This window comes from Saccostrea cucullata, unplaced genomic scaffold (assembly GCF_032062105.1).
Source record: "Saccostrea cucullata isolate Sc308-1 unplaced genomic scaffold, CSIRO_AGI_Scuc_v1 ctg333, whole genome shotgun sequence".
In the NCBI taxonomy this organism is placed as follows: Eukaryota; Metazoa; Mollusca; class Bivalvia; order Ostreida; family Ostreidae; genus Saccostrea; species Saccostrea cuccullata.
Genome location: NW_026930396.1, coordinates 13,479 through 36,453, shown reverse-complemented (window position 1 = coordinate 36,453; position 22,975 = coordinate 13,479). Strand labels below are relative to the sequence as shown.

Here is a 22,975-nt window from a genome sequence, read left to right as displayed (position 1 = left end):
TACAAAATTTAAAAACAACTTGGTGGTCACGCTGATGGAGTTGTTTATGTTCTAAGAATGGAAATTGCTGTCTAAACAATTTCACCAAGAACAAAACCGCGTGGTTGCTACCTGGTGATAAGAATATTTTAGAGGAGCTTACCACACCATACTTTGTTTTTTGACTACATTTTATGCACAGGAGGAAAACAATGAATTCCAAAAAATCAAAGGGAACTTCCTTGCTTGATGTCAGAAAATCAAAATCAGGCACAAGCACATTGTCACAAGTAAGTAATTTTCTTTTGTTATTTCAGTGCATTTGTTATATGATTGCTTCGTTGTGTGTATTTTGTTAAATGATACTTTTTTTTAATGTAATTTGCAAACCGTACAATGACATAAGTTGACTGTTGCAATAGATGAGAAGTAGAAAAGTATAAGATTGAAGAAAATACTGTGAACTTATCCTTTGCTTCTCCTGTCTTATTTATCAGATCCACAAAGATGCCCAGAAACCATTTGTGAATGTCCTTGGCAATCTGAATGGAACCAAACGACAGGGAGATAATATGATGGACCAAAAGCAGAAGAGAAGAGCAGCATTTGGGGATATTACAAATGTAATTATATTAAATTCACTATAATCTAAAATAAAACTATAGAGTACAATAAAAATTTGATAGCTTTTCAGATCCATATTTCACAATCATTTAAATAAAACACGCGTATAAATTATTGAACAATTTTGTTACCCAAGTAACACTGTAAATTTTAAGTGATTATTAAACTGTTGAAAGTGAAAGAAAATATACCTAATTTAATGAATATTGCCTATTTGCCTCTCATAAAGAAGACAAGGTTTGGAAGATAGTTTGATGTCAGAGCTGGATGCAGATATAAATGGCACATGTTTAAAATAAAGCTTAGTGTTTGATCACTTTGATGACATTTTATTATAAATTTTGACATTCTTTTTATGTAATAGGCTATAAATGAAAACAACATCCAACAAAAGAAAGACATTCTCAAGAAATCAAAACCTCCAACAGGAATCGGTATAAAAGCTACAAAGAAAAAGTCAGAGAAAAAGAGGACGTTGAAAACAGAGAACACAGACCCCACTCAGGAAGATGGCATCCAGCTCTCCCAGGGATCTGTAGTGTCCAGTTCACAGGACAGGTAAACTCAGATTATCTGCCCCTAACTAAAGTCACTTATATATGTATCAGTTGACAAATATACAGAGAGATTACAGAGTATAAAGGGAAAAATTGAATATGCAGTATTTTTATTCTGATTTTGTTTCAGTGTGTCAAGTAACAGTTCATCCAAGGGCAGCCTGACGGATCTGAGCCAGATCAGTAGTGTGTCAGAGGAAGAGGAGAGGGAGATTGTCCCCGAGGTAACAATATCAAGATCATCATCAATAACACACAAACATGAATTAATAAGGAAAGGGTAAAATTTGGTTTTAAAGATAGACAGCATATGTTTTGATGAACATGTGGAAGAAACATTTTTTTCAACATTATCCCTTTTTCCCCTCTTAAAAAATAGAAATGGAACAGAAGAAAATGTTATTCTCAGACTCATTTATACTGTTCATTTACATGAAAGTTTTTCTGACATTTGCATTCAAGAATTTTAATTCTGTAATAGCGCGTCTTGAAATAGAAAAATTAGTGAATATGTTATGCCATCTACATTTCAGTCTGTGGATGATGTGGATACAGAGAACTTACAAGACACTGCACAGTGTGCTCTCTACGCCCCATTCATCTTCAGATATTACAAAGAAAGAGAGGTAAAGTATTCTATACAAGTTCAAAGCTTATCAATGCTTTAAAGCCCGAGATAATAAGCACCGCCCTCAGATTTACCTGGTCTGTATCCCCCTGTCAATCAAATAAATTAAGTTCCATCATTGGGTACTTGAAATTGATTGACATTTATCTACTAGTCCCTGGGTATATCTCTTTCACCCTGTTTGACACGCATGGCCACCATCAAATTAACTTTCGGTCTTCTGAAGTATACCGCTAAATTACCATCGTAATAAGGAAGCCATTTCGATGCAAACAACTTCAGCTTGATTATAATTAATTAATCTGTATTACAAACATGTCATTAAAAGTGAATGTTTATCTCATTGTATTTCTATAGAATAAATCAAGATTGTGTATATTTTTACTAACGAAAATTGCATTGGTGAATGAAATCTTGTTTTAACTCGTAAAAATTAAGAACGATTCTTGTTTTGAGACGCGGCGAAATTTACGATGAAAATAAAGGAGAAAATAAGCTGGTAACACTTTTTTCATGAAATGGATAACCATAAGGATGAAAACAAAATATCTGATAAGTAACAACTTCGCCTGGACAAGTATTAAAGTATTAAATTTTCTTTCTACTTCGTTTGAAAATACATTCGAGGACATTACGTAGGTTGTTTCCTCCGTTCAAGGTCACAGGTGTTAAAAATAGTTTTGAAAGAAATACAGATGTTAGCAATAATTTAATATTTTGTTCTAAGTTTTTTATTATAATTTACATTAACTTAAAATACACGCATAATTGTATGTAATTTTAACATTACAAAACCATCGTTATCGCGAATTTTTCACAATAGGATACAGAATGTACATTTGCTAAAAATAGGACCACGCGACTTTTTATATAAACGGCAAGTAACTGTTACTATTTGACCGTGATCGAAGCTCTAATTTTTACTTTTGAAAACATACCTGTATTTCATAATTATTATTTTTATTACAACGAACTCAAGTCGTTGCTGCTGTAACGTACAACCGTAGTATTTATAAAAATTGTCGGCCTGCGAGATTTCTGCTTGTTTGATATTAGCTATAAGTCTGAAATTATGAAATTTTAAAATAATCATTAATAACTATTAATATTTTTTTTATTTACGATGTCGAATTCTACTAATTTAATGATGAACAGAGGCCACCCAGCTGTACAGGTAATACCCATGGACTTCCTGTGTATACTGTTTGTGTATAGGGATAAGAGCTTCCCACGGTCTGCACGACCGTCAATGCCTCGGGGTGCCACACGTGTAAAATTTAGTCCCTCCCCTTACCTGAGAAAACCGTACGGTTAAAAATCTCGGCCTTTAAATACAATCTTTAAAAAAGAAAGTTTAAACATTATAAAATTGTATGCTTGTTACAGCTGAAGTTCATGGTTCCTATGTATATGGACACTCAGCCAACATTGACCACCAACATGCGAGCGATCCTGGTGGACTGGCTGGTAGAAGTGCAGGAGAACTTTGAGCTGAACCATGAAACTCTGTACCTAGCTGTCAAACTAGTCGATACCTATCTCTCCGTCAGACAGGTGCCCAAAGAGAACCTACAACTGGTGGGAGCTGTCTCCCTGTTTGTAGCCTGTAAATTTGATGTAAGTGGAAATATTACTTTTTGTTAAAGATAAATGTTTGCAGAACTTTCTTGATTTTAAAGTTTTTGCCCAATTTGAATAATTCAAATTCAACTTAGTAAGTTAATATTGTACTTGTATACATATAAACATTCAATGTTTTGTTGTTTGATCGTGTTGATATGGAATTTGATACGAACAGGGGTTTTTTGATATTTTCAAGAGTGCACAGTACAAGTGAAAAAAAAATGTCTCACAAATGTTATGTTACAAGTTGAATTTCCTGTCACAACTCTGGTTTTCTCTCTCTCCCTGTCTGACATTTTAAAACACAGTGTCATAAACTGTGACGTCATCATTGAGCAGTTTAAAGACAACAAAGTTTAAATTATATAGTCAAATTTTAAAGTCAATTGAGACAGTAAATATGGATATAAATCAGCAGTTTTTGAGGAGCTTGGTTAATTTTATTCTAATTAAATTTGTGATGGTTAATATGCTCTTGCTATGTTACAATCATGATAATATGGAGTGCTTTTTAATTACTTTCTCATGAAGGGAGGGAAAATCAAGAATTTTGAAGCACATATGATTTTACAGTGTAGAGTATCAATTTGGTATTTTTTCTCTGTAAAAAAATATATCTTTTATTCCTTGGATAAATTGAGTAATTCACAGTTGAAAATGTAACAACAAATTTATTTTGTAGGAGAGGTGTCCACCCCTGATTGAGGATTTCCTGTACATCTGTGATGATGCCTACAGAAGGACAGAGTTTCTGGAAATGGAGAGAACCATTCTGAAGACCGTAGGATTTGACATTGGAATGCCCCTATCTTATCGCTTCCTCAGGAGATATGCTAAGGTACCATTACAGTCCTAAGATTATTTCACAGAAGCGCTGCACATTAAATTTTTGTACAGTTGACAAAACTTTTAGGCCCAGAAAAAATATACACACATTGCTTCTTTGTCGACAGGTCTCTGTGTTCATTATTTTAAGATAGCTGACCACTAAAATTATTATAAAACTTCTGGAAGTACTATTTAAAATTAAATGTAGGAAAAAAGAAGTGATGTTGAGAATATCTAGGTCATTAAATGCTTGTCTGTTTGATACTTTTACAGTGTGCCAGAGCCAGCATGGAGACACTTACAATGGCCAGGTTCATTCTTGAGATGTCTCTAATGGAGTATGAAAACATCAAATACAGAGAATCCAAGATGGCTTCTGCCTGTCTTCTGTTGGCAATGAAAATGAAGAGTGCTGGAGAATGGGTAGGTTTAAGAGTGTCACAAATATTTATAGCTACATGTAGAAGTGCATGATTTTTTTTGTAAATAGTGTGCTTTTCTTGAATTAGACTATCAAAAATACATGTATACTATGTATAAAACAAAACAGCGGAAAAAAGGTCCTCTGTTTTATAAAACTTTATTTTTTGATAAGCAATTTTAACCCCTTTTTAAAAATTGTGCAATGTGTGGACTTTTTATGTCAAAAAAACACAGGAAAGATCATTTTATTTTCTGTTTATTCTTTAATTTTCTTATTCAGTCAACACATAAATAAAAAAAATAAACAGAAAAAAAATGTTTATTTACAATTGTAATGCCATATAGCATCTGGCTTAAAACATGAATCAAATTCAATAACTGGAAAGTTGTTGAATAATGCTCAGGTGACCTATAAGGCCCGTGGGCCTCTTGTTTCCTTTGAGAAGTTTCTTTACCATTTGTTTACAGCTAATCATGAATTTTAATGCATTCCATTTATACCCATATTTATATTGCAGTCTTCAACCTTGGAATACTATACGGGGTATACAGCAGGGGACCTCACTGGTCTTGTCAAAGATCTGAATGCCATGATTTCCTCCCCTCCCAAACTATTAACCACCATCAAGTCCAAGTACTCTCACAGGTTGGTTCTGATCCCTTGTTACAATGGCTGTCTGGTATTTATGTTGCAGCATTTCCTCTCCCATTCTTATTAGCTTCTGATTATTTAATTACCATTCATATTAATCTTTTAGAGAAAAAAAAATTGTATAAATGACCCACCTTAAAAAAAGATTATTTAAATTTAGAAAACGAAGTAAAAGGTGTATTTTAGATTATAATGGTTTAAATCACTTTATGCCTGTATTTATTTGTAGAGTGTTTTATGAAGTGGCCAAGGTGCCTGCTTTATCCGAGGAACAACTGAATTCATGAGATATCGCCAGACACTAGGAAACCAGACTCACTGTGTAACAGTGCCTCAGTACTAGTCCAGTGATATCCTTAAAACATTGTATGATGGGTTTGTGTGCTTATAACCTAAGCCCTCTTCAAATTTCCACCGAGTGAGAGAATTCAACATCTGAACAGAAGGGCCTCTGAAAAGATTATGGATTGCAATATTTGAATGACAGAAGATGTTTACTTTTAAAACCTTAGTTAGACCTCCCTCTTCTTTCTATCCCCCTTTTTCTGTTGTATATAGCAAAATTTTCCATCTGTTGTACACAGTCTTACTATTTATTCAAACACATTTTGCAAGATGTGCTTTGGTTGTGTTAAAAAAAGCTTTAATTCACAATGTTTGTTTTTGTTGAATAAACAACTTTTAGAACAAGGGGGTAACAACTAGCAATGCTATATATTGTCTATGAAAAACTGTAGGTGTTGTTTCAAGAAAGTTTTTTTTTTTTAAAGTAATATATTTTTATTTCTTAAAACACTACAAGAAAAACTAGATTAAAATGAAGACTTAATTATTTCATTAACATTTCTTTTTTATAATTTTTGCTGGTAGCATTTTATATGCTGCTCAATCATGTTTTAAAAGACAGACAGTATTTTAAAGTAATGCTATAATGGAATGTTTTACACTTTGTGTTTGGTTTTAGTTTGTATTTTATATTTTTTAACCTATATGAATATAATATCGTCATGATCATTCAAAGATGGTAAAAAGTCATTATGGGGCATTTTTCAATCATGCAAAAAAAAAAAAGAATGAGAAAAAAAATTGAACAAACAATGCTTATTTTAGGTGGTCTCTTATGTTTACGTTGTTTATGTAGATATTTCAGCCTCATTTATTTTTAACTAGTTCCTTTAAATATTTTATATTTTTACAATGTTTTATTTAACACTACAAAATTTTGCTAGTATCAGTGTTTTTGATATACATTTATATTGTTTCAATAAAGTGTTTCAATGATTGGATTTTCTTTGTTCTAGAATCATACTGAAATTAAATTACCAGTAACACTACAAATGTACAATAAAATTCATGATTTTATATCTGTTTATTCCTCATGAATTACTTTTGGATCATTTAAACAAGATTTGTATGTGAAACACTGATTCCAGCTTATGACAAAGGTTGAAGTTTTTTATATGCAATTTATTCATTGTCAATACTGTGAAAGAATATCAAAGGACAGTGTGACAAATATCAAAAGGTCTCGATTTCCCTTCCCATAAAGAAATTGCTGTAAAATCTTCCTTGACCTAATATAAGGAAAAATAAAAAACCTGTGAAATATGAAAGCCCTAGCCTATGAAAATATCAAAAATCCATTGTCTATTCAACTACAAAACATTGAATATCCTCTATATATGCAAGTCAAACTCAAAGGACAACAGGTCAAAAATGTTGGTATCCAAAGAAAGGTCGTCATAAGGAATAAAACCTGTGAAATATGAAAGCCCTAGCCTAGCCATTGTCTCAAGTCATGGTTGGGAGTCCCCATATAGAGCTCTCTCCTACCCATGACTGCTCACATAAATTGTCGTAATCTTGAATATCCCTCTCTGAAAAGTAATGTTCAACCAATGACAATATTTGTTTCCATCACAATTGTAATCAACAATTAACATCATCAGTAAACTGCGATTGTGTTTTGAAAGGTCATGTTAAAGTTCTTTTTTTTTATTACTTTACTCGCATTGGTTAATATTTTAATGAGGTACAAATTCATTCTCTCATTCATCCATAGCCAGAATTGGAGAGGATCGTACATTTTGGCCGTGCTTTGCAACAATGTTGCCTATCTGTTTAAAAAAGTTATGGCCAAGGTTTTTTTAAAGTGGGTCAAACTCTTCATGGACAGGTCTTGTCACAATAAATAAACATGTGAACACAGGCATTTGTTTGGTAATAAATTTTTAACCCATAAATTTTTAACCCATAGTACACATGTAATAATAACACATTTCATGGTTGAATACGACTTTTCCACCCGGCAAGCACAGTTTTTATGCTCTTTATGGAGATTAAAGGAAAAAAACACAAGCATGCCATATGGTTATGTAGATAAATTATTGTAGAAGACACAAGTATAAACAGTTTGTGACTGTATTTCCTCTGAAAGTTTAAATGAGTGCGATTCTAGGAGGGGGGAGTACTCGGTGTAATTCGGAGTTACATACCTTGCGTTATTATTATATATGAACCATGGGTTAGAAAATTATTACTGAAACAAGTGCCTGTGCATGTGAAGTATGAGAGTCCTAGCAACAAAAATTCAATAGTTATGTCCAAGGTTAAAATTTTGTAATTTTTGTGTAAAAGTGGGTCAAATCCCAAGGTCAAGAGGTGTAATGTGGAGGTACCCAAAGAAAGGTCTTGTTACAAGGAATACACCTATGAAATGTGAAAACCATAGCCCAACCCACTCAAAAGTTATGGGCTGAAGGACCTAATTAGCTGTAAATGCATGAAGTCCGAGTTCCAGTCTGTCCGAGTTCTATCCACCGTCAAACTAAACAGATAAAGTACTACTGTTACAGCAGTATTCCACTAACACTTTGTTCTACACACAGATTTCCCCCTGTGGCAATGTTAAAAAATTTATCCAATTTATTTGATATGTTCATGGATATCTAGCAAACATATCAATTTCTTCATTGCAAAAACCTGTGAATCCTGGGCATTGTGAAATTTGTATCATTGGGATTTAGCCTGCATAGTTCTACTATTTCTTTAAACGCTCACCTGAGAAGCTTTGACCATTCTGTTCTTTACCAGATTTCCTCCTTGTAATACATAATGCATCCCCACCCTACCCCACTGATCATAATTTAGACATTTTGAAATCTATACTACCCCAGGTTCCTTCCATGTGCACATAAGTTTCAGCTTTTCTGGCCCAGTGGTTCTTGAGAAGAAGATTTTCAAAGATTTTTCCTATATATTTTTATATGTAAAACTTTGATTCACCATTGTGGCCCCGCCCTTCCCCTGAGGGTCATGATTTGAACAATTTAGAATCTACACTACCCCAGGATGCTTCCACATAAGTTTCAGCTTTTCTGGCCCAGTGGTTCTTGAGAAGAAAATTTTCAAAGATTTTTCCTATATATTTCTATGTAAAACTTTGATTCCCCATAGTGGCCCCACCCTTCCCCCAGGGGTTATGATTTGAGCAATTTAGAATCTACACTACCCCAGGATGCTTCCACATAAGTTTCAGCTTTTCTGGCCCAGTGGTTCTTGAGAAGAAGATTTTCAAAGATTTTTCCTATATTTTTCTATGTAAAACTTTGATTCCCCATAGTGGCCCCACCCTTTCCCCAGGGGTCATGATTTGAACAATTTAGAATCTACACTACCCAAGGATGCTTCCACATAAGTTTCAGCTTTTCTGGCCCAGTGGTTCTTGAGAAGAAGATATTCAAAGATTTTTCCTATACATTCTATGCAAAACTTTGATTCCCCATAGTGGCCCCGCCCTTCCCCCAGGGGTCATGATTTGAACAATTTAGAATCTACACTACCCCAGGATGCTTCCACATAAGTTTCAGCTTTTCTGGCCCAGTGGTTCTTGAGAAGAAGATTTTCAAAGATTTTTCCTATATATTTTCTATGTAAAACTTTGATTCCCCATATTGGCCCCACCCTTTCCCCGGGGGTCATGATTTGAACAATTTAGAATCTACACTACCCCAGGATGCTTCCACATAAGTTTCAGCTTTTCTGGCCCAGTGGTTCTTGAGAAGAAGATTTTTAAAGATTTTTCCTATATATTTCTGTGTAAAACTTTGATTCCCCATAGTGGCCCCGTCCTTTCCCCGGGGTCATGATTTGAACAATTTAGAATCTACACAACCCCAGGATGTTTCCACATAAGTTTCAGCTTTTCTGGCCCAGTGGTTCTTGAGAAGAACATTTTTTAATGACCCCACCCTATTTTTGTCTTTTCTTGATTATCTCCCCTTGTGACGTTACTTGGCCCTTTTCTTTAACAATTTAAATTCCCCTTCACCCAAGGATGCTTTGTATCAAGTTTGGTCAAAATTGGCCCAGTGGTTCTTGAGAAGAAGCGAAAATGTGAAAAGTTTACAGACGGACAGACAGACGGACTGACGGACAACGGACAAAATGTGATCAGAAAAGCTCACTTGAGCCTTCGGCTCAGGTGAGCTAAAAACTAATGAACAATGCAACAAGCTAGCAATTATAAACTTACAGTCATTCTAGTTGTAGTGACCATGGGAATACTAATATGGAGAGCAATGACAACATGATAATCACATTTAAATAATTTTAATGCAGCTTAACAGACACTGGTTTAAAAACATGATTCCAATACACAATATGTCTTAAATGTTCTTCTTTACATCAAAACAACAATTTACAATAACACTGAGTTGTAACCAATCCATGGTAATGTCATATATTACATGTGTACATGAAATACAGAAAATGCAAGTCAGTCTATTTAAGTACATGTAAAAAAAAAATGAATTATACACCTACAGGTGCAGTTTTCCGTAACTCAAAAATACCAGCAAGAAAGAAAAAAAACAGAGACAGACAACAACACATTCATTCACAATAACAGCAGCTTACCTCTCGACCTTTCTAGCAGTATACCTTTATGTTTATATCTCATTTGTATAAGATCACCCTGTTAGTAGAATTTGTTTATCCTGATATAGACAGCATGTATGCACCTTACATGCCTAGTTAGTTTATCAGAAGTCTTAACAGTTTTAACACTTTGGTAGCGGTTCATTGGCACTGGGTCAGTCTGAGTGTATGACCAGTTTTTACATTAGGAATTCCTCTTCCTCTTCCCTATCTTGAGGCTATTGAGGAATGTCCAGCATCAACCCTTTCTAATTTCTCAAAATGTTTCCTGGCATTTTTAATGTTGATAAGTGTTGCTGCTGAAGCTGAAAATAAAATATGTATTCATGAATAATATTTCATTGAAACCTTTAATTTAAAGAGAGCTACAAAGGGAAATAACTCTTCCAGAAAATTTTCAATAACAAGTGATATAAAGACAAGAATACTTTTTTGATTGTTTGTTTTATTCATAACTTACAGTGTTTGGTTTGCAAACTTCAAAGTAAGAATCAAGGTAACACTCACGTATAGTGGGATCTGACATGACTACCATTACATAGGTGTTGGATGTAAAGACGTCGATGTACGCCGAGAAATTCTTATTGCTGACTTCCATTCCCTGAAATGTGGCTGCTAGTTTGCTACAGCTTAGTTTAAACTGCTTAATGATGTTACTGATCTTCTCAAACCTGTGGAGGTCAGGGTGGTGTTTTCTCTCGCAGTGAGAAATTACCTGCAAAATTAAACATTCAGAAGACTATAAAATTTAACACAATGTACTGTACTAGAAAACTGAAAATTTATAAACATTGAGGAAAAAAAACAAGAGACCCATGGGCCTTATAGGTCACTTGAGTATCATGTAACAACTTTCCAACAACTGAATTTGGTTCGTGTTTTAAACCAGAGGCCATGAAATTGACAATCTTGAAAGAAGAACCATTGCTTTTCATAACTACATTTATACACTTAGCATGCTTACTGTGGTTACTTAATACCCAGAGGTAAATCAGATTAACAAAGAGAAATTGGATTTCCACTTTATAACCAGTTGTGCACCCTACCCCACAGGAACCACTGACCCTGGGGCCTCATATTTCAAATTCTTTAAAATTTCATAATAAATTTTATTTCATCATAAATGTTTGATTAACATCGAGGAGCTGACTTTAAAGCATTAAATTTATTTTCAGACTATGTAGCCCCCCTTTACCCCTGGCCATGAATAAATCATTTTGGAAGAGGCATCTTTCTTCATCATAAATACAGGTGTATGTACTTCGATCACTGGCAAAATACCCAGGAGCAAAGGAAAAGATTTTCAAAGCATTCATGCTTATTCACTGTATAATCATTTGAGCCCCACCCTAACACCAATATCCCCGACCCAGGGGCCCTGAAATTCACAAAATTGTGAAAGAGTGTGGAAGAGTGATCCTTCCTCATCATAATAACTATGTACATAGTTCATTGGTTTAATATCGAGGAGCAGAGGAGAAGATTTTAAAGAATTTATGCATTTTCACTATATAGTCAATAGAGCCTCGCCCTAACACCAGACACCCTGACCCTGGGGCCATGAAATTCACAATCTTTTGAGCCCTGTCCTAATACTAGAACCCCTGACACTGAAGCCATGAATTTCACAGTATTGGTAGAGGACTCAATGATGATTACAATCATGCCAACAGTTTAACTGCTTGATGTCCAGGAGTAAAAAAGAGGCTTTTTAAAGATAGCATTAATTTTAGCAGTTTTGGACCCACCCCTCAGGCCAAAGGGGGCAGGGACCATGAAATTCGCAATTTGTGTTCCCTTTCACACTTAAATGCTTTAAGCCCAATTGGTTGAAATTGGTTGAGTGGTTGCAGAGAAGATGCTGAAAATGTTCAAATGTTAACACACGACACAGACGACATCTGACAAAAACAGATAGCAATTTACTCAGGTGACTTAAAAAAGTACTGTATGCTGTAAATGTATGTGTGTACAGCTTCAACTTGGCAATTTGCCAAAAATCGGTTTTAACAAAACATTGTTTTGACATTTAGTGCAGGCATTTAGTGCATGACTGAGAGAGGAATGCATCAATACATGGCAAAAGTTAGACATTACATTTTTACTATGACTTTGCTGTTTGTAATATAGTGTAATAATGCATAAACATTTATTTTCATTCCTATTCTATGACTGTTTACATTGCAGTTTACTCATTATCCTACAATGTGCTATATGCATATACTGTACATGTAAATGTTGGGTACATCAACTAATGTATAGTGTACAAGATCATAAAGTTTTAAGTTACATACAACTTTATCATAATAACACATTTCAACAGCAAAATAAAATTTTCAAAAATGCAGCTCATATTGCTTTAATGTACACAGAATCGTGGGAAGACCGAAGGGATAAGGTATTAAGGAAATGTAATATTTATAGCACTACTTGTACAGGACACACATACATGTATGCAAACATATGAAAACATAAAGAATCTTGAAATAAAGTAGCTCCCTACCAGGAATGTTGCCCTTTCAAACAGGAGGACTTCGTCTGCCTCGATTATGTTGGCAAAATTGGTCAGGTTGGCTTCTAACTGCTGAACATTAGGAATCAGCTGATAAACAATGTTAGACCAGGCCTGAAAAGGTGGAAAAAAGTTCAGTTGTTGTCTATTCAAAATCTTTATCATGTCAATTCTTTGAACAATATTTGAAAAGGTGTTTTAATTATGCTGTCTGCAATAGTGATACTTAAGGAATTGCCCAGCATGTCTGTTTAGCTCTATTATATATCATTTCACTAAATAATTCACTACTTGAAACTTTTAATGCACATATAGTCCTTTGAAAACTATTTATATAGTTACTGCTTAAAACCCTTTACACGTTACAATTTCCTTCAGTATTAGACACTCTTCAGTCTAACAATACCTTATACAGAGTTTCATCCCAGATAGATGTAGCAAAACAAGTACAATCCAGTGGTTTTGATAATCTCTTTAGATCCTCTTCTCTTTCTCTGAATATCTGAAATCAATAAAATAATGTAAAATGTCTGCAGTAACACAAGTATATATTTTTAGGAAATGTGTGTAAACAGACTCTTGATCTTAAAATTATAAACAGACCTCTCTATTTCTAATAATACTACCAGTAATTCTATCATGTTAATTTTATTTTTTTGCAATATTACAGTAATATTTTAAGAAAAATTTAAATATATATTATAGCAGAGACTCGCGTGTCTCTGAAAGTTTTAAAATTTGAATCAGAAAAGTTCACTTTAACTATCTGCTAAGGTGAGCCAAACATTAAAAAAGATTTGTACCATATCTCTCTGATCGTCCTGCACGAGGTCCATTTTGTGGACGAGACAGAAGACCTTGGCATCGGGCGAGTTCTGTAGAATGGCCTCTAGACAGGACTGATAGTAATGCATGTCCTTCTCCAGCTCCCGACTCTCCACGTCAAACACGTAGATCAGGACCTCCACGTTACGGAAAATGTTGTCTCTCTGACTCGCAAAATAGTTCTCCATGAATGCTTCCTGTCTGAAAACACAGTTAAATAGAGAGCTCATGTAATGTATCAGGTACTGGTACTTCACTTTGATTTAATATTTATTTGGTTACTATATTGTGAGTCCTTACTGTGAATTAAAAGAGTATGCAAATTTCAATTTTATAACTAAAAGCTTACCCTCCACAGTCCCAAAGATTTAGGACAAGGTTTCCCAGGAAACGTACATGTGAATGTTCCACATCAACTGAAAAAAAAAAACACTTTAGTTGAAATAAGTACACGGTATATGTTTAATAAATATGATGACAATTTTTGTTACCTACTTCAAATTATTACTTTCAAATTCAGTGCATATAAATCTATTCATTTTATATAAGATATTATCATGTTTGCTATTAAACATTCAAACTGTCAAACAACTTAAATGTGACAATTAGACTAATGTCAAAACTTAATAGTTTGCACATATGATTTCTCAAAAGTGACTTAGTGTTAACATGAATTGAAAAGTTTACACAAAGCTACAAGTATTAGAGATCTCACATACTTGTTGCTCCTAGTCTTCTTGTGTCCCTTGCAATATAATTGGCAAAAATAATGGACCTCATGCTGGTTTTCCCTGATCCACTTTTACCCATTAGCAGCACCTGTCATTTACAAAACTGAATATTTAGTGATTAGAATCAGGGTTGTCCCTTGGAACTCAGAACTGATTTATAACTTGGGACATTAAAAAAGAAGAACGGGGTTTGAGATTCTTCCCTTAACAAGACATCGAGGGGGATGGCAACAAAACTGGGATATTATGTGTCATTACACTTACAGGTGGAGAAATTCATCAGTTTGTTCTATGAAAGAGAACTAGTGCAGAACTATATAATTTCTCTGATGGTGAAACTTTGAACAGACGAACCAAAGTGCTGCAAATCTAAGCATGGTTAAAATTCTTTCATTTACAGTCCTGTTTTTTTTAATAGCGTGTTTCCAGTATTAAATTGTTTTTTGTATCATTTGTATTTATGTATACCCACTCAAACAATGGTAATACAAGATATGAAAAGTGTGTTAGAAAAAGTGAAACCAAAAGACATTTGGCTTTAACTTGGTTTTAACATAGCTGCAGAACTGTATAAGCCCTCTGCCTGAGAAGATTGGGACAGATAAAGTAGAGAGCTACAGATTCAAGCATTATAAAAACCTTCGAATTATGCCGCCAATGTTTTGTCGCTCATTTACAGTATTATTTCTTGTAGTTAATGCTTTCTCTTCCTTTTACAATGGTATCCAATAATTAAAAATATATTTAACTCTTATTTTTGAAACTTTATTTACCTTTGAACAGTCCGAAACACGGTCCTGTTTTATAGTTTTGTAGTGTTGGTTTACAAGAGTTCCATTTCGACATCTGTATAACCATGCACAAACGGTTTTTTGTTGAATTATCGAGTTAGATATATGTTTAATATTATTAGATGTCATTTCTAAAGCTGAGAAAAGCATAAAATACAAGAAATAATACCCAAAGTGAGCAACAAAAAAATCAGTGTTTTTACAATGAATGCTTGGATCGAGCTGTACCTCTCTACTTTATCTGTCCAAATTTCCTCGAGCAGAGAGCTACAGTTCTGCAGCTTAATGCTTGGATCTGTAGCTCTCTAGTTTGCACAACCAAAGAGCTTAACTAAACAAGGGATCACCTTAGTAATTAGCCATATGCATATGATATTGTAATGAGCATGCAACAATGAAGATTAACTGATAATTTTATAACTTATATGTAATAAAAATATATGTAGATTTGCATTGACTTAAAATTTGACATCTTTAACACCACAAGACTGTCTACACCTGTCTATCTGTCTGTAGAAGATTAGTTTGGCGTAGTAATTAAAAAAGTAAAGCAGAGATAACTCGAACTGTTGCCTCAACACATTTGACTAGGACTATGAACTTTTATACTTAATACAAAGTTTTAAGTAACCTACCTTCTTCTTCATTTTTGTTGGCGCCTTCGACATGGTTGAATGTTTAATAAAGTACCAGCATAAAAAATATTTTAGAAATGTCAACAACTTTCTGACTCAACTTTCGGATCACATGATATTTACTGCTGAATATAAGGGGTGTAAAACTATGGGACTATAATGTCATTCTGTCAACATGTGAAAAAATAATTATGAATTGTTGGTTTGAATAACAAGCAAATGGAATATTACTTTTTATCTATTTATTTTATTTTTTTTAAATAACAGGAACGAGGTAAATAATGTTGATTGTTTACTTCCGCAGTGCACCTGCACGGTTTCGGTTTAGTCTTTAGATTAATTTAGACTGACACTTTTTGAACTCAAGATGTAAAGCTGTAGACTACTTAATTTGGTAAATATTCTCTTAACACTGACTCCTATTCTATATCGATATATATTTCTTTGCCACTGTACAGCTTATCTTAACTGTTTAACAGTTTAACTACCAAAATAACAAATCTCAACAGGTATGGCACACTTTTATTTCTTGATTTATAGTTGTAAAGCTTGAAAAGCTATATAGCTTTATTAGACTATTTGTTATACTTTTTCTTAAATTTGCATTTTTTCCTAGCATTTGGAAAAGTTGCACTTTGGTGCAGTGAATATTACTTTGTTTTTAAGAAGAGTAAAGTATGTCAATAGATAGTTTTCGATTGACCAAGAGTTACTTCCCGTTGGCCGCCATACTGGAGGTCCAAATGCTCATATTCCTTCATTGTTCAACCAATTTAAAATTTTTATATTTGCTATTTTGAATTAGAAATCATTATTTTTCTGAAGTATATAAATTTTTGGAAGCCTCCTTTATTTAAAAAAAATTATTTTATAAAGATTTTCCACCAAATATTTCTGCTATATTTTCTTAAACTTGGTAAGACAAAGAGGGAAAATCACTGAGTCGACCTCCAATATGGCGGCTAACGGGAGGTAACTTTCGCTAAATTCAGGCCTATCGAAAACTATCTATAATTATTGGATACAAGGTCTGAAAGTGGGGGAAAGCATAAGCTAAAAGAAATAATATGTACTGAAGCAAGCGACAAAAAAAGCAGCGGGTTAAATCAAAGGTTGTTACAACAGTTAGATATGTAGCTCTGCTTTATCTGTTCAAATTTTCTCAAGCAGAGAGCTACAGTTCTGCAGCTAGGGAGGGACTTGAATGTCAAAATAAAGTAACCAGTTGACAGTCCTCAATGTATATATCACAGGTTCTTTTTTACTCTAATATAAAAAGTGAAAAAATTAATGATTTTCAAATGTACAGTTCTGAAAGTAATTAGAAATACTGTACATGTACATGATTTGGCGTATTCAAAATTTAGCGCAATGAATGGATAGGGAGTTGTTGGCGTTATCATGAATTAGCGCTATGCATGTGCATGCCACATATTCTATTTATAAATGAATTCTTAGCGGTATTATTCATGAATTAGAACATCCTCATCTGCGCCAAAGCCGCTAAAATATGAAGCCCGCTATTTTAAGTACACATACAATACATGTATGTACAGCAAGGAATAACAGGATCTGTAATTTCTTTGAATGAATTCGAATTCACTGCAGTCAGCAGTTGATTTAGGTTTTAACAAAAAAGTGACATCCTTTATTTGCAACAAAAACTGCAGCCAAAAGTTATTGCAGACAGCATTGTTTTGCATTTTGAATTTTCTCCCTTGTACTTTCAGATTCTGTGTATATTCTTTATTGAGTATTGTATTTTTCATGGCACATCTAACTCTGATTGTTCCAATACATGTTTGACCCAATAGCCCAAGGATCCAATAATGAAGTTATAATTATATTCTTTTTTCCCTGATAGGTAAAGATATCCCGGTAGTTGTTCTGACAGACAAGTAAGGAAGGATGGGGAGCACCGAATCAACATTACTCTTTTTGATCTGTATCCTCCCTCAGATTTTGGGTAAGCTGAATTTAAAGAAGCTCTAAACATAAAGGTTATTTGGAATTTGTCAAAAATTATAATATAAATGTTATTAAGTTTATATAGATCCTAGTATTTATTCGACCACGTTTTTAACAGCAGATAACTCTTAATTGTGTAAAACTGCAACAAAAATAGAGCTCTGTAGTATGTGTGCCTTGTTTAGAGCTGCCCTAAGTAATGATTGAAATATAGAGTATTTTGACTTTTCTGATACTGGTATGTGTACGAAAATTAAATGGTAAAACATATATTTTTGAATAAATTTCACCAGATTTGTCATTTCTTCTATCATATGTCAAAGCATTTGGTATTCAGTATTTCTTGTATTAGGTTATTAATTTGTAATAGTAATCATCATGCTAAATGATGTAAACTACTCTTTGTAATGTTTGTTTTTCACTAGTAAACATGCATTTGTAGAGTCCTTAAAACTTAAAAAAAAAGAAGCACATTAAACATGATCTTTTTGCAGAATGTTTTCTCGATTTAACATGTACATAATTACTTTTTAGGTTCATCATGGAAGGATGTTTTTGTGGATAATCAAAGGTGGTTTGGCTCTTACATGTATTACTATGAAACAGAGGGACACACAGAAAAGATTAAATGTAGCATGAGCATCTACCATGTTGTGAAAGAGGGTCTAGGAACTGTGTATGCTGGCTTTTCAGATCCTGACACAAGCATGGAATTAGAAGGTATGAACAAGAGAAAATACACACAAAAGGTGTAGCTTAGAGAATTACAGAGAGAAAGGGTGTAGCTTATATAATTAGAGAAATACAGAGAGAAAGGGTATAACTTAAGGTATATGTGGGACAAGGAGTCGAAAATCATCAACGTCTAAAATATAAATGTAGATAGCATCTAAAACATAAGTTAGACAATATGGACATCTAGAATACAGATTAAGATCTAGAACCATGACCAAGAAAGTATACATATGGAGGACATCAAATTCAAAGGTTTGAACTTACAGGACAAAAAATTAGAGGGCATGAACATCTAGAACACTATATTGGGGTTTATAGAAGGAATGAACATCTAAGACATCTAGTTATAAAGTATGGACATCTGAAATATAGAATGTACTAGGAACATTTAGGATATGACCACAGAGTTTCAATTCATATCATTTATTTTATATTCATTTATTTTTTGGAATGAGGTCGTAAACTTAAAGATTTATATAACAGATTCTGAGTAATTGAGCTTTGTGTTTATTTTTTAGGAGGACATTTATTGAATGCTCCAAATTTCACCATTCAGTTCACCAAGTCCACCATGTATATGGCCACCAGTAACCGCATCCCAGCCTCCGGCGAGTTTGAAATTACAGGAAGATTAATCCACACAAATACAGGCTGGGAGTACCACGCTAATGTTACAAAACCAGTCAATAACTCATTTAGTGACCTAGTGCTTTCAACCTTAGAAGGTACATTGCCTTTTGGCTAACATAACGAATGCATATCAGAGGCCTTGTTGCAAATGCACTTATTAATTTATGATTATGATAATCTTTTGAAGTGGAAGACTGCAATAAATTTTAAGTGTGCTAATTTATGATGTCATTCTCATATTAAAAGAGAAATATTTACATCTTATTCACTTTCTTCTGCATACATAATGCTGGTCAGGGTAGACTGCAATAATATCTAATTTCTGTGCTTATTTTTTAATTACTGTAAAATCACATATTTTCATGGAGTCAAATTTTAGTGGTTTGGTGGGGGGGGACTCTTGGTTTGTGGGGATTTGATTTCTTGGATTTAGAATAGTTGAGTACATGTAACATTTCACATTTCATGGTGGACATGAGTTCATGGGTCTTTTCATACCTCAAAAGCAATGAAAATTTATCCCCATCCCACCCCCACAAAAAGTTGGGATTTCACAATATTTCCATTTCCAATTGTTTTCCCTATGATAAACACTACGAAAGTGAATCTTGTTAGTTTCTCCATGATTCCTGTGGCATGTAAATTTCTCTATTGAAATAACTACTGAAAGGTCAAATGTCAACCTGCATGTATATATCACTGACGTATAAATACACTAAAGAAAAGTAGATGTTTTTTTTTAATTGTTTACTAAACAATTAGATATAATATATCTTTTAACAAACAAAATAAATAATGAATCATCTTCGGATCAAAAGCAAGTCACTAGCGCAACGCTGTCCACTTTCACCGAGGCCTCACGAGACCGAGAACCCCACTTCCGTAAACATGGTAAACAGCCCATCTGACCCACGTGGAGAAATCAGCATTGCCACATAGATCTGCTCTCCATCATCTGATACATACATCGTCCCTCAGTCATTACCATCCGACTTCTTAAGCAACTAACTTCCTCTTTTAACATCCACACAAATCTGTTTCCTGACCATGCTGACCAACTCCCGTTTCATCTACTGCAACATTGCATTCAATATGGCGGCGGAGAAGTGACCTGGGGCCTATACACGTGTTTGTTCTTCCGACAACTTAAATCTGGGTCACATATATAATTAAAGTTAACAAGATTGCTTTGATCATAATTTAAAATTCTTTTGTTGTTTATTTTGTAAATGTTGATATTTGAATACGGTAACTAAATAATCAATAAATTTGTTTCGTGTTTTTATGGGACTGCTGTAGACGTACTTTTTTCCCCGTGGTCATAATTCTGCGGAATCTCAATTTCTGTTTAATCTGTGGGTAGAAAATTACGCGGATTTTCTAGACTGTCACTATGTCTTACATTTATATTAACTACGCTTGGATAAATTTCCGTGGAGAATTTGCGACTGCGTATATAGTGTAAATTAATACCATGCGGAAAAAAGTACTTCTGCAGTATTTTTTATAGTAAAATTTGACGTGATGGGGCCTCGTGCATTTCAAACCTACTAAATTAGACGGTATTTCGATTTATTTTAAGATTTTTATTTCAAGTAAAAATGGAAATATAAGGAATCACTGTCTAGTTAGGAGAGTATGCCAGGGACATCAACAATAGTGGGAAACCTGGGATAATTTTAGCATAACAGGCTTCGCCCATGTTTCCCACTATTGTTGATGCCCTGGTATACTCTCCTAACTAGACAGTGATTCCTTAAATAAATATAAACATACATTACCAGTTACTCCTTATTATGTGTACTAAAACTTTTTTCAGTATCTTCTAGCCCACCAGAAAAGGATAGGTCACTACAGATTGGGCTCACCGTAGGACTTTCCCTGTTATTTTGCCTCATTGGAATCGGAATCATGATTGGCCTGGTCACGTGGGGAGTGCGGAAAGGTTACATTCGACATGTCGCAGCTAATTACAAAAACTTCAAAAACTCGGCTCCTAAATACAATGTTAAAGAGGGGGATGTCCATATGTAGACATAGAAATTAACACCTTGTAAATTCATAATTTTTCTTTGTGCTTGGTCATACATGGACATTTTGTTTACCACATTTAATGTGCAGCAAATTTAAATTTTAAAGTTTTATTTTAATTTTTATGCATATCTTGTGTTATTATGTGAAGATTGTCTGTGAGAACATATCAATGTACTTTTTGTAATCGGCTTCAACAGAGAATTTATTTTATTTTTATTGTGTAAGAGTTTGTGTACGATTCTTTTTTGCAGGGTTGACTTTATGTGATTTTTCTTCTTCAGGTTGTGATGTATTTAATGTTTCATCAGCTTTGAGTCTACCATTTTGTTCTGCATTTCATTATGTACATGTAAAAAAAAAATCAATTTACTTGATAATTGTCTATGATGCTTGTGTACATGTATTTGATTTATACTCATAACATTCCTATTTTGTATTACATGTATATAGATTGTTGGTTACTGGTGCAGGCAAGCTACAGTTGAACCTTATTATCTCAATCACTGCTATCCCAAATACCATGATTTGGAAGTGATTTGGAAGTCCCAACCACTTATTGTCTAGCTATTTTACCTCTGATATCTCGAATACTCGGATATCTCAATGTTTTTCTCGGTCCTATTGAGTTTGAGATAATGAGGTTTGACTGTATTATGCTAACAGGATTTAATATCTAGTGCTTTCAGGTGGTTGTTTTCTACTAGTGACTGTGTAATGCCATAAGTTTTTATTGTGAATCCTACACAGGTGCATTTCAATTCTGTTAAAGAATCTCCAACTGTGACTTTACTGACAATCTTTTTGTTTCCTTTTAATTTAGTTTTTGGTGAGGGCAGGATGCATAGTTTAACATATTCTTTAATTATGATTCATTTATTAAATTTAAGTCCATAATGAAAATAATTCATTTTGTAAATCAAAGTAAAAAGCATAGAATCTCAGCTTCAACAGATTATTTTCATCCTTTCAAGCCAGGGGTCCTGAGTCAACACGTTGCCGTCAGACCCCTGGCATATTTCATTCAATATCCGTGGGCTTGCTTCTCATCGAGAAGCACCAATCAGATTAATGCTTTAAAAAATAGTTAGATAAGGATTCATCTGACACCTTAAATGCACATGTTACAAGTTGTTTATCATAGAATGTCTTTATGTGATTGGTTGAGAGATTAAAAAAAAATTAAGTTTCGCAATTTTTCCAAAAGATGTCGCTACAGTCAGCCCACGAATATTGAATGAAATATGCCAATTTAAGGGTCTAACGGCAACGTGTTGACTCAGGACCCCTGGCATTGTGAGGAGGGATTACTGTAGATTCCTTATTTTTCGTGAGTACTTATTATCGTGAATTGGCTCTTCAGCGTCAAATCGCGAGAATAATAATTCGCGAATGGATGGTTGATCAAGAGATTTTACATTATTTTAAGCACCATTAAAATAAAAGAGAGTAATTTTAATTTGCGAGTGGTGCTTCTCACGAATTTACGCGATATTTAATTCCACTCGTATAGTTAGGAATCTACAGTATTTTGACAATCATAAATAATTCTTTGAATTCTTTGACTTAATTCAGAAAACAGATGCACCTTGTTTGACTCTAAACAGACCAATTCAGTAAAAATTTTTATAGCCCTTGGCCTCTTACTGCTGTAAGACATGAAAAATATACCACTGAGATTTCTGATTTTTTTTAAATGTATAAATTAAGCTCCCATTTACCGTCCCTCCTTTCTTTATTTTTAAAGAAAAAATGTTGTAGAGTGTGATAAGAATAGAATTTTTTTCCTATATAAGCTTGTCCCATTTTACTTGCTTTAAAGATGGGAAGAGTTACTAGTACATATATATATATAGACTCAACAC

General features: G+C 33.8%; 3 protein-coding genes across 3 annotated transcripts; 2 read left to right on the top strand and 1 right to left on the bottom strand.

The window, feature by feature from the left end:
* Positions 1 to 15: 15 nt before the first annotated feature.
* On the top strand, positions 16 to 6,600 carry LOC134228418 (G2/mitotic-specific cyclin-B3-like). The gene is made up of 10 exons (XM_062710068.1): positions 16 to 269; positions 477 to 602; positions 968 to 1,161; positions 1,291 to 1,384; positions 1,694 to 1,786; positions 3,175 to 3,405; positions 4,094 to 4,249; positions 4,513 to 4,662; positions 5,181 to 5,308; positions 5,544 to 6,600. Exons 1-10 carry the CDS (start codon positions 174 to 176, stop codon positions 5,599 to 5,601), a joined length of 1,326 nt encoding a protein of 441 aa, XP_062566052.1. The 5' UTR covers positions 16 to 173; the 3' UTR covers positions 5,602 to 6,600.
* Positions 6,601 to 9,909: 3,309 nt separating this feature from the next.
* LOC134228415 (ras-related GTP-binding protein A) lies at positions 9,910 to 15,882 on the bottom strand. Its single transcript, XM_062710065.1, has 8 exons — positions 15,747 to 15,882; positions 14,309 to 14,408; positions 13,939 to 14,005; positions 13,568 to 13,790; positions 13,171 to 13,266; positions 12,756 to 12,878; positions 10,760 to 10,967; positions 9,910 to 10,557 (listed from the first exon to the last, which is right to left on the bottom strand). The coding sequence occupies exons 1-8, from the start codon at positions 15,777 to 15,779 to the stop codon at positions 10,460 to 10,462; spliced, it is 948 nt and encodes a 315-aa protein (XP_062566049.1). The 5' UTR covers positions 15,780 to 15,882; the 3' UTR covers positions 9,910 to 10,459.
* Positions 15,883 to 16,036: 154 nt separating this feature from the next.
* LOC134228414 (uncharacterized) lies at positions 16,037 to 21,122 on the top strand. Its single transcript, XM_062710064.1, has 5 exons — positions 16,037 to 16,140; positions 17,611 to 17,712; positions 18,249 to 18,434; positions 18,968 to 19,174; positions 20,899 to 21,122. The coding sequence occupies exons 2-5, from the start codon at positions 17,655 to 17,657 to the stop codon at positions 21,111 to 21,113; spliced, it is 666 nt and encodes a 221-aa protein (XP_062566048.1). The 5' UTR covers positions 16,037 to 16,140; positions 17,611 to 17,654; the 3' UTR covers positions 21,114 to 21,122.
* The last annotated feature ends 1,853 nt before the right edge of the window (positions 21,123 to 22,975 follow it).

Coding starts and splice junctions, on each gene's coding strand:
- LOC134228418 (XM_062710068.1), top strand. CDS start 174: ATGCACAGGAGGAAAACAATGAATTCCAAAAAATCAAAGGGAACTTCC. Junction 1,385..1,693: donor AGAGGGAGATTGTCCCCGAG/GTAACAATATCA, acceptor TCTACATTTCAG/TCTGTGGATGATGTGGATAC. Junction 5,309..5,543: donor AAGTCCAAGTACTCTCACAG/GTTGGTTCTGAT, acceptor ATTTATTTGTAG/AGTGTTTTATGAAGTGGCCA.
- LOC134228415 (XM_062710065.1), bottom strand. CDS start 15,779: ATGTCGAAGGCGCCAACAAAAATGAAGAAGAAG. Junction 14,409..15,746: donor CAACAAAAATGAAGAAGAAG/GTAGGTTACTTA, acceptor TGTAAATGACAG/GTGCTGCTAATGGGTAAAAG. Junction 13,791..13,938: donor AATCTTTGGGACTGTGGAGG/GTAAGCTTTTAG, acceptor CTGTGTTTTCAG/ACAGGAAGCATTCATGGAGA.
- LOC134228414 (XM_062710064.1), top strand. CDS start 17,655: ATGGGGAGCACCGAATCAACATTACTCTTTTTGATCTGTATCCTCCCT. Junction 18,435..18,967: donor CACAAGCATGGAATTAGAAG/GTATGAACAAGA, acceptor TTTATTTTTTAG/GAGGACATTTATTGAATGCT. Junction 19,175..20,898: donor AGTGCTTTCAACCTTAGAAG/GTACATTGCCTT, acceptor AACTTTTTTCAG/TATCTTCTAGCCCACCAGAA.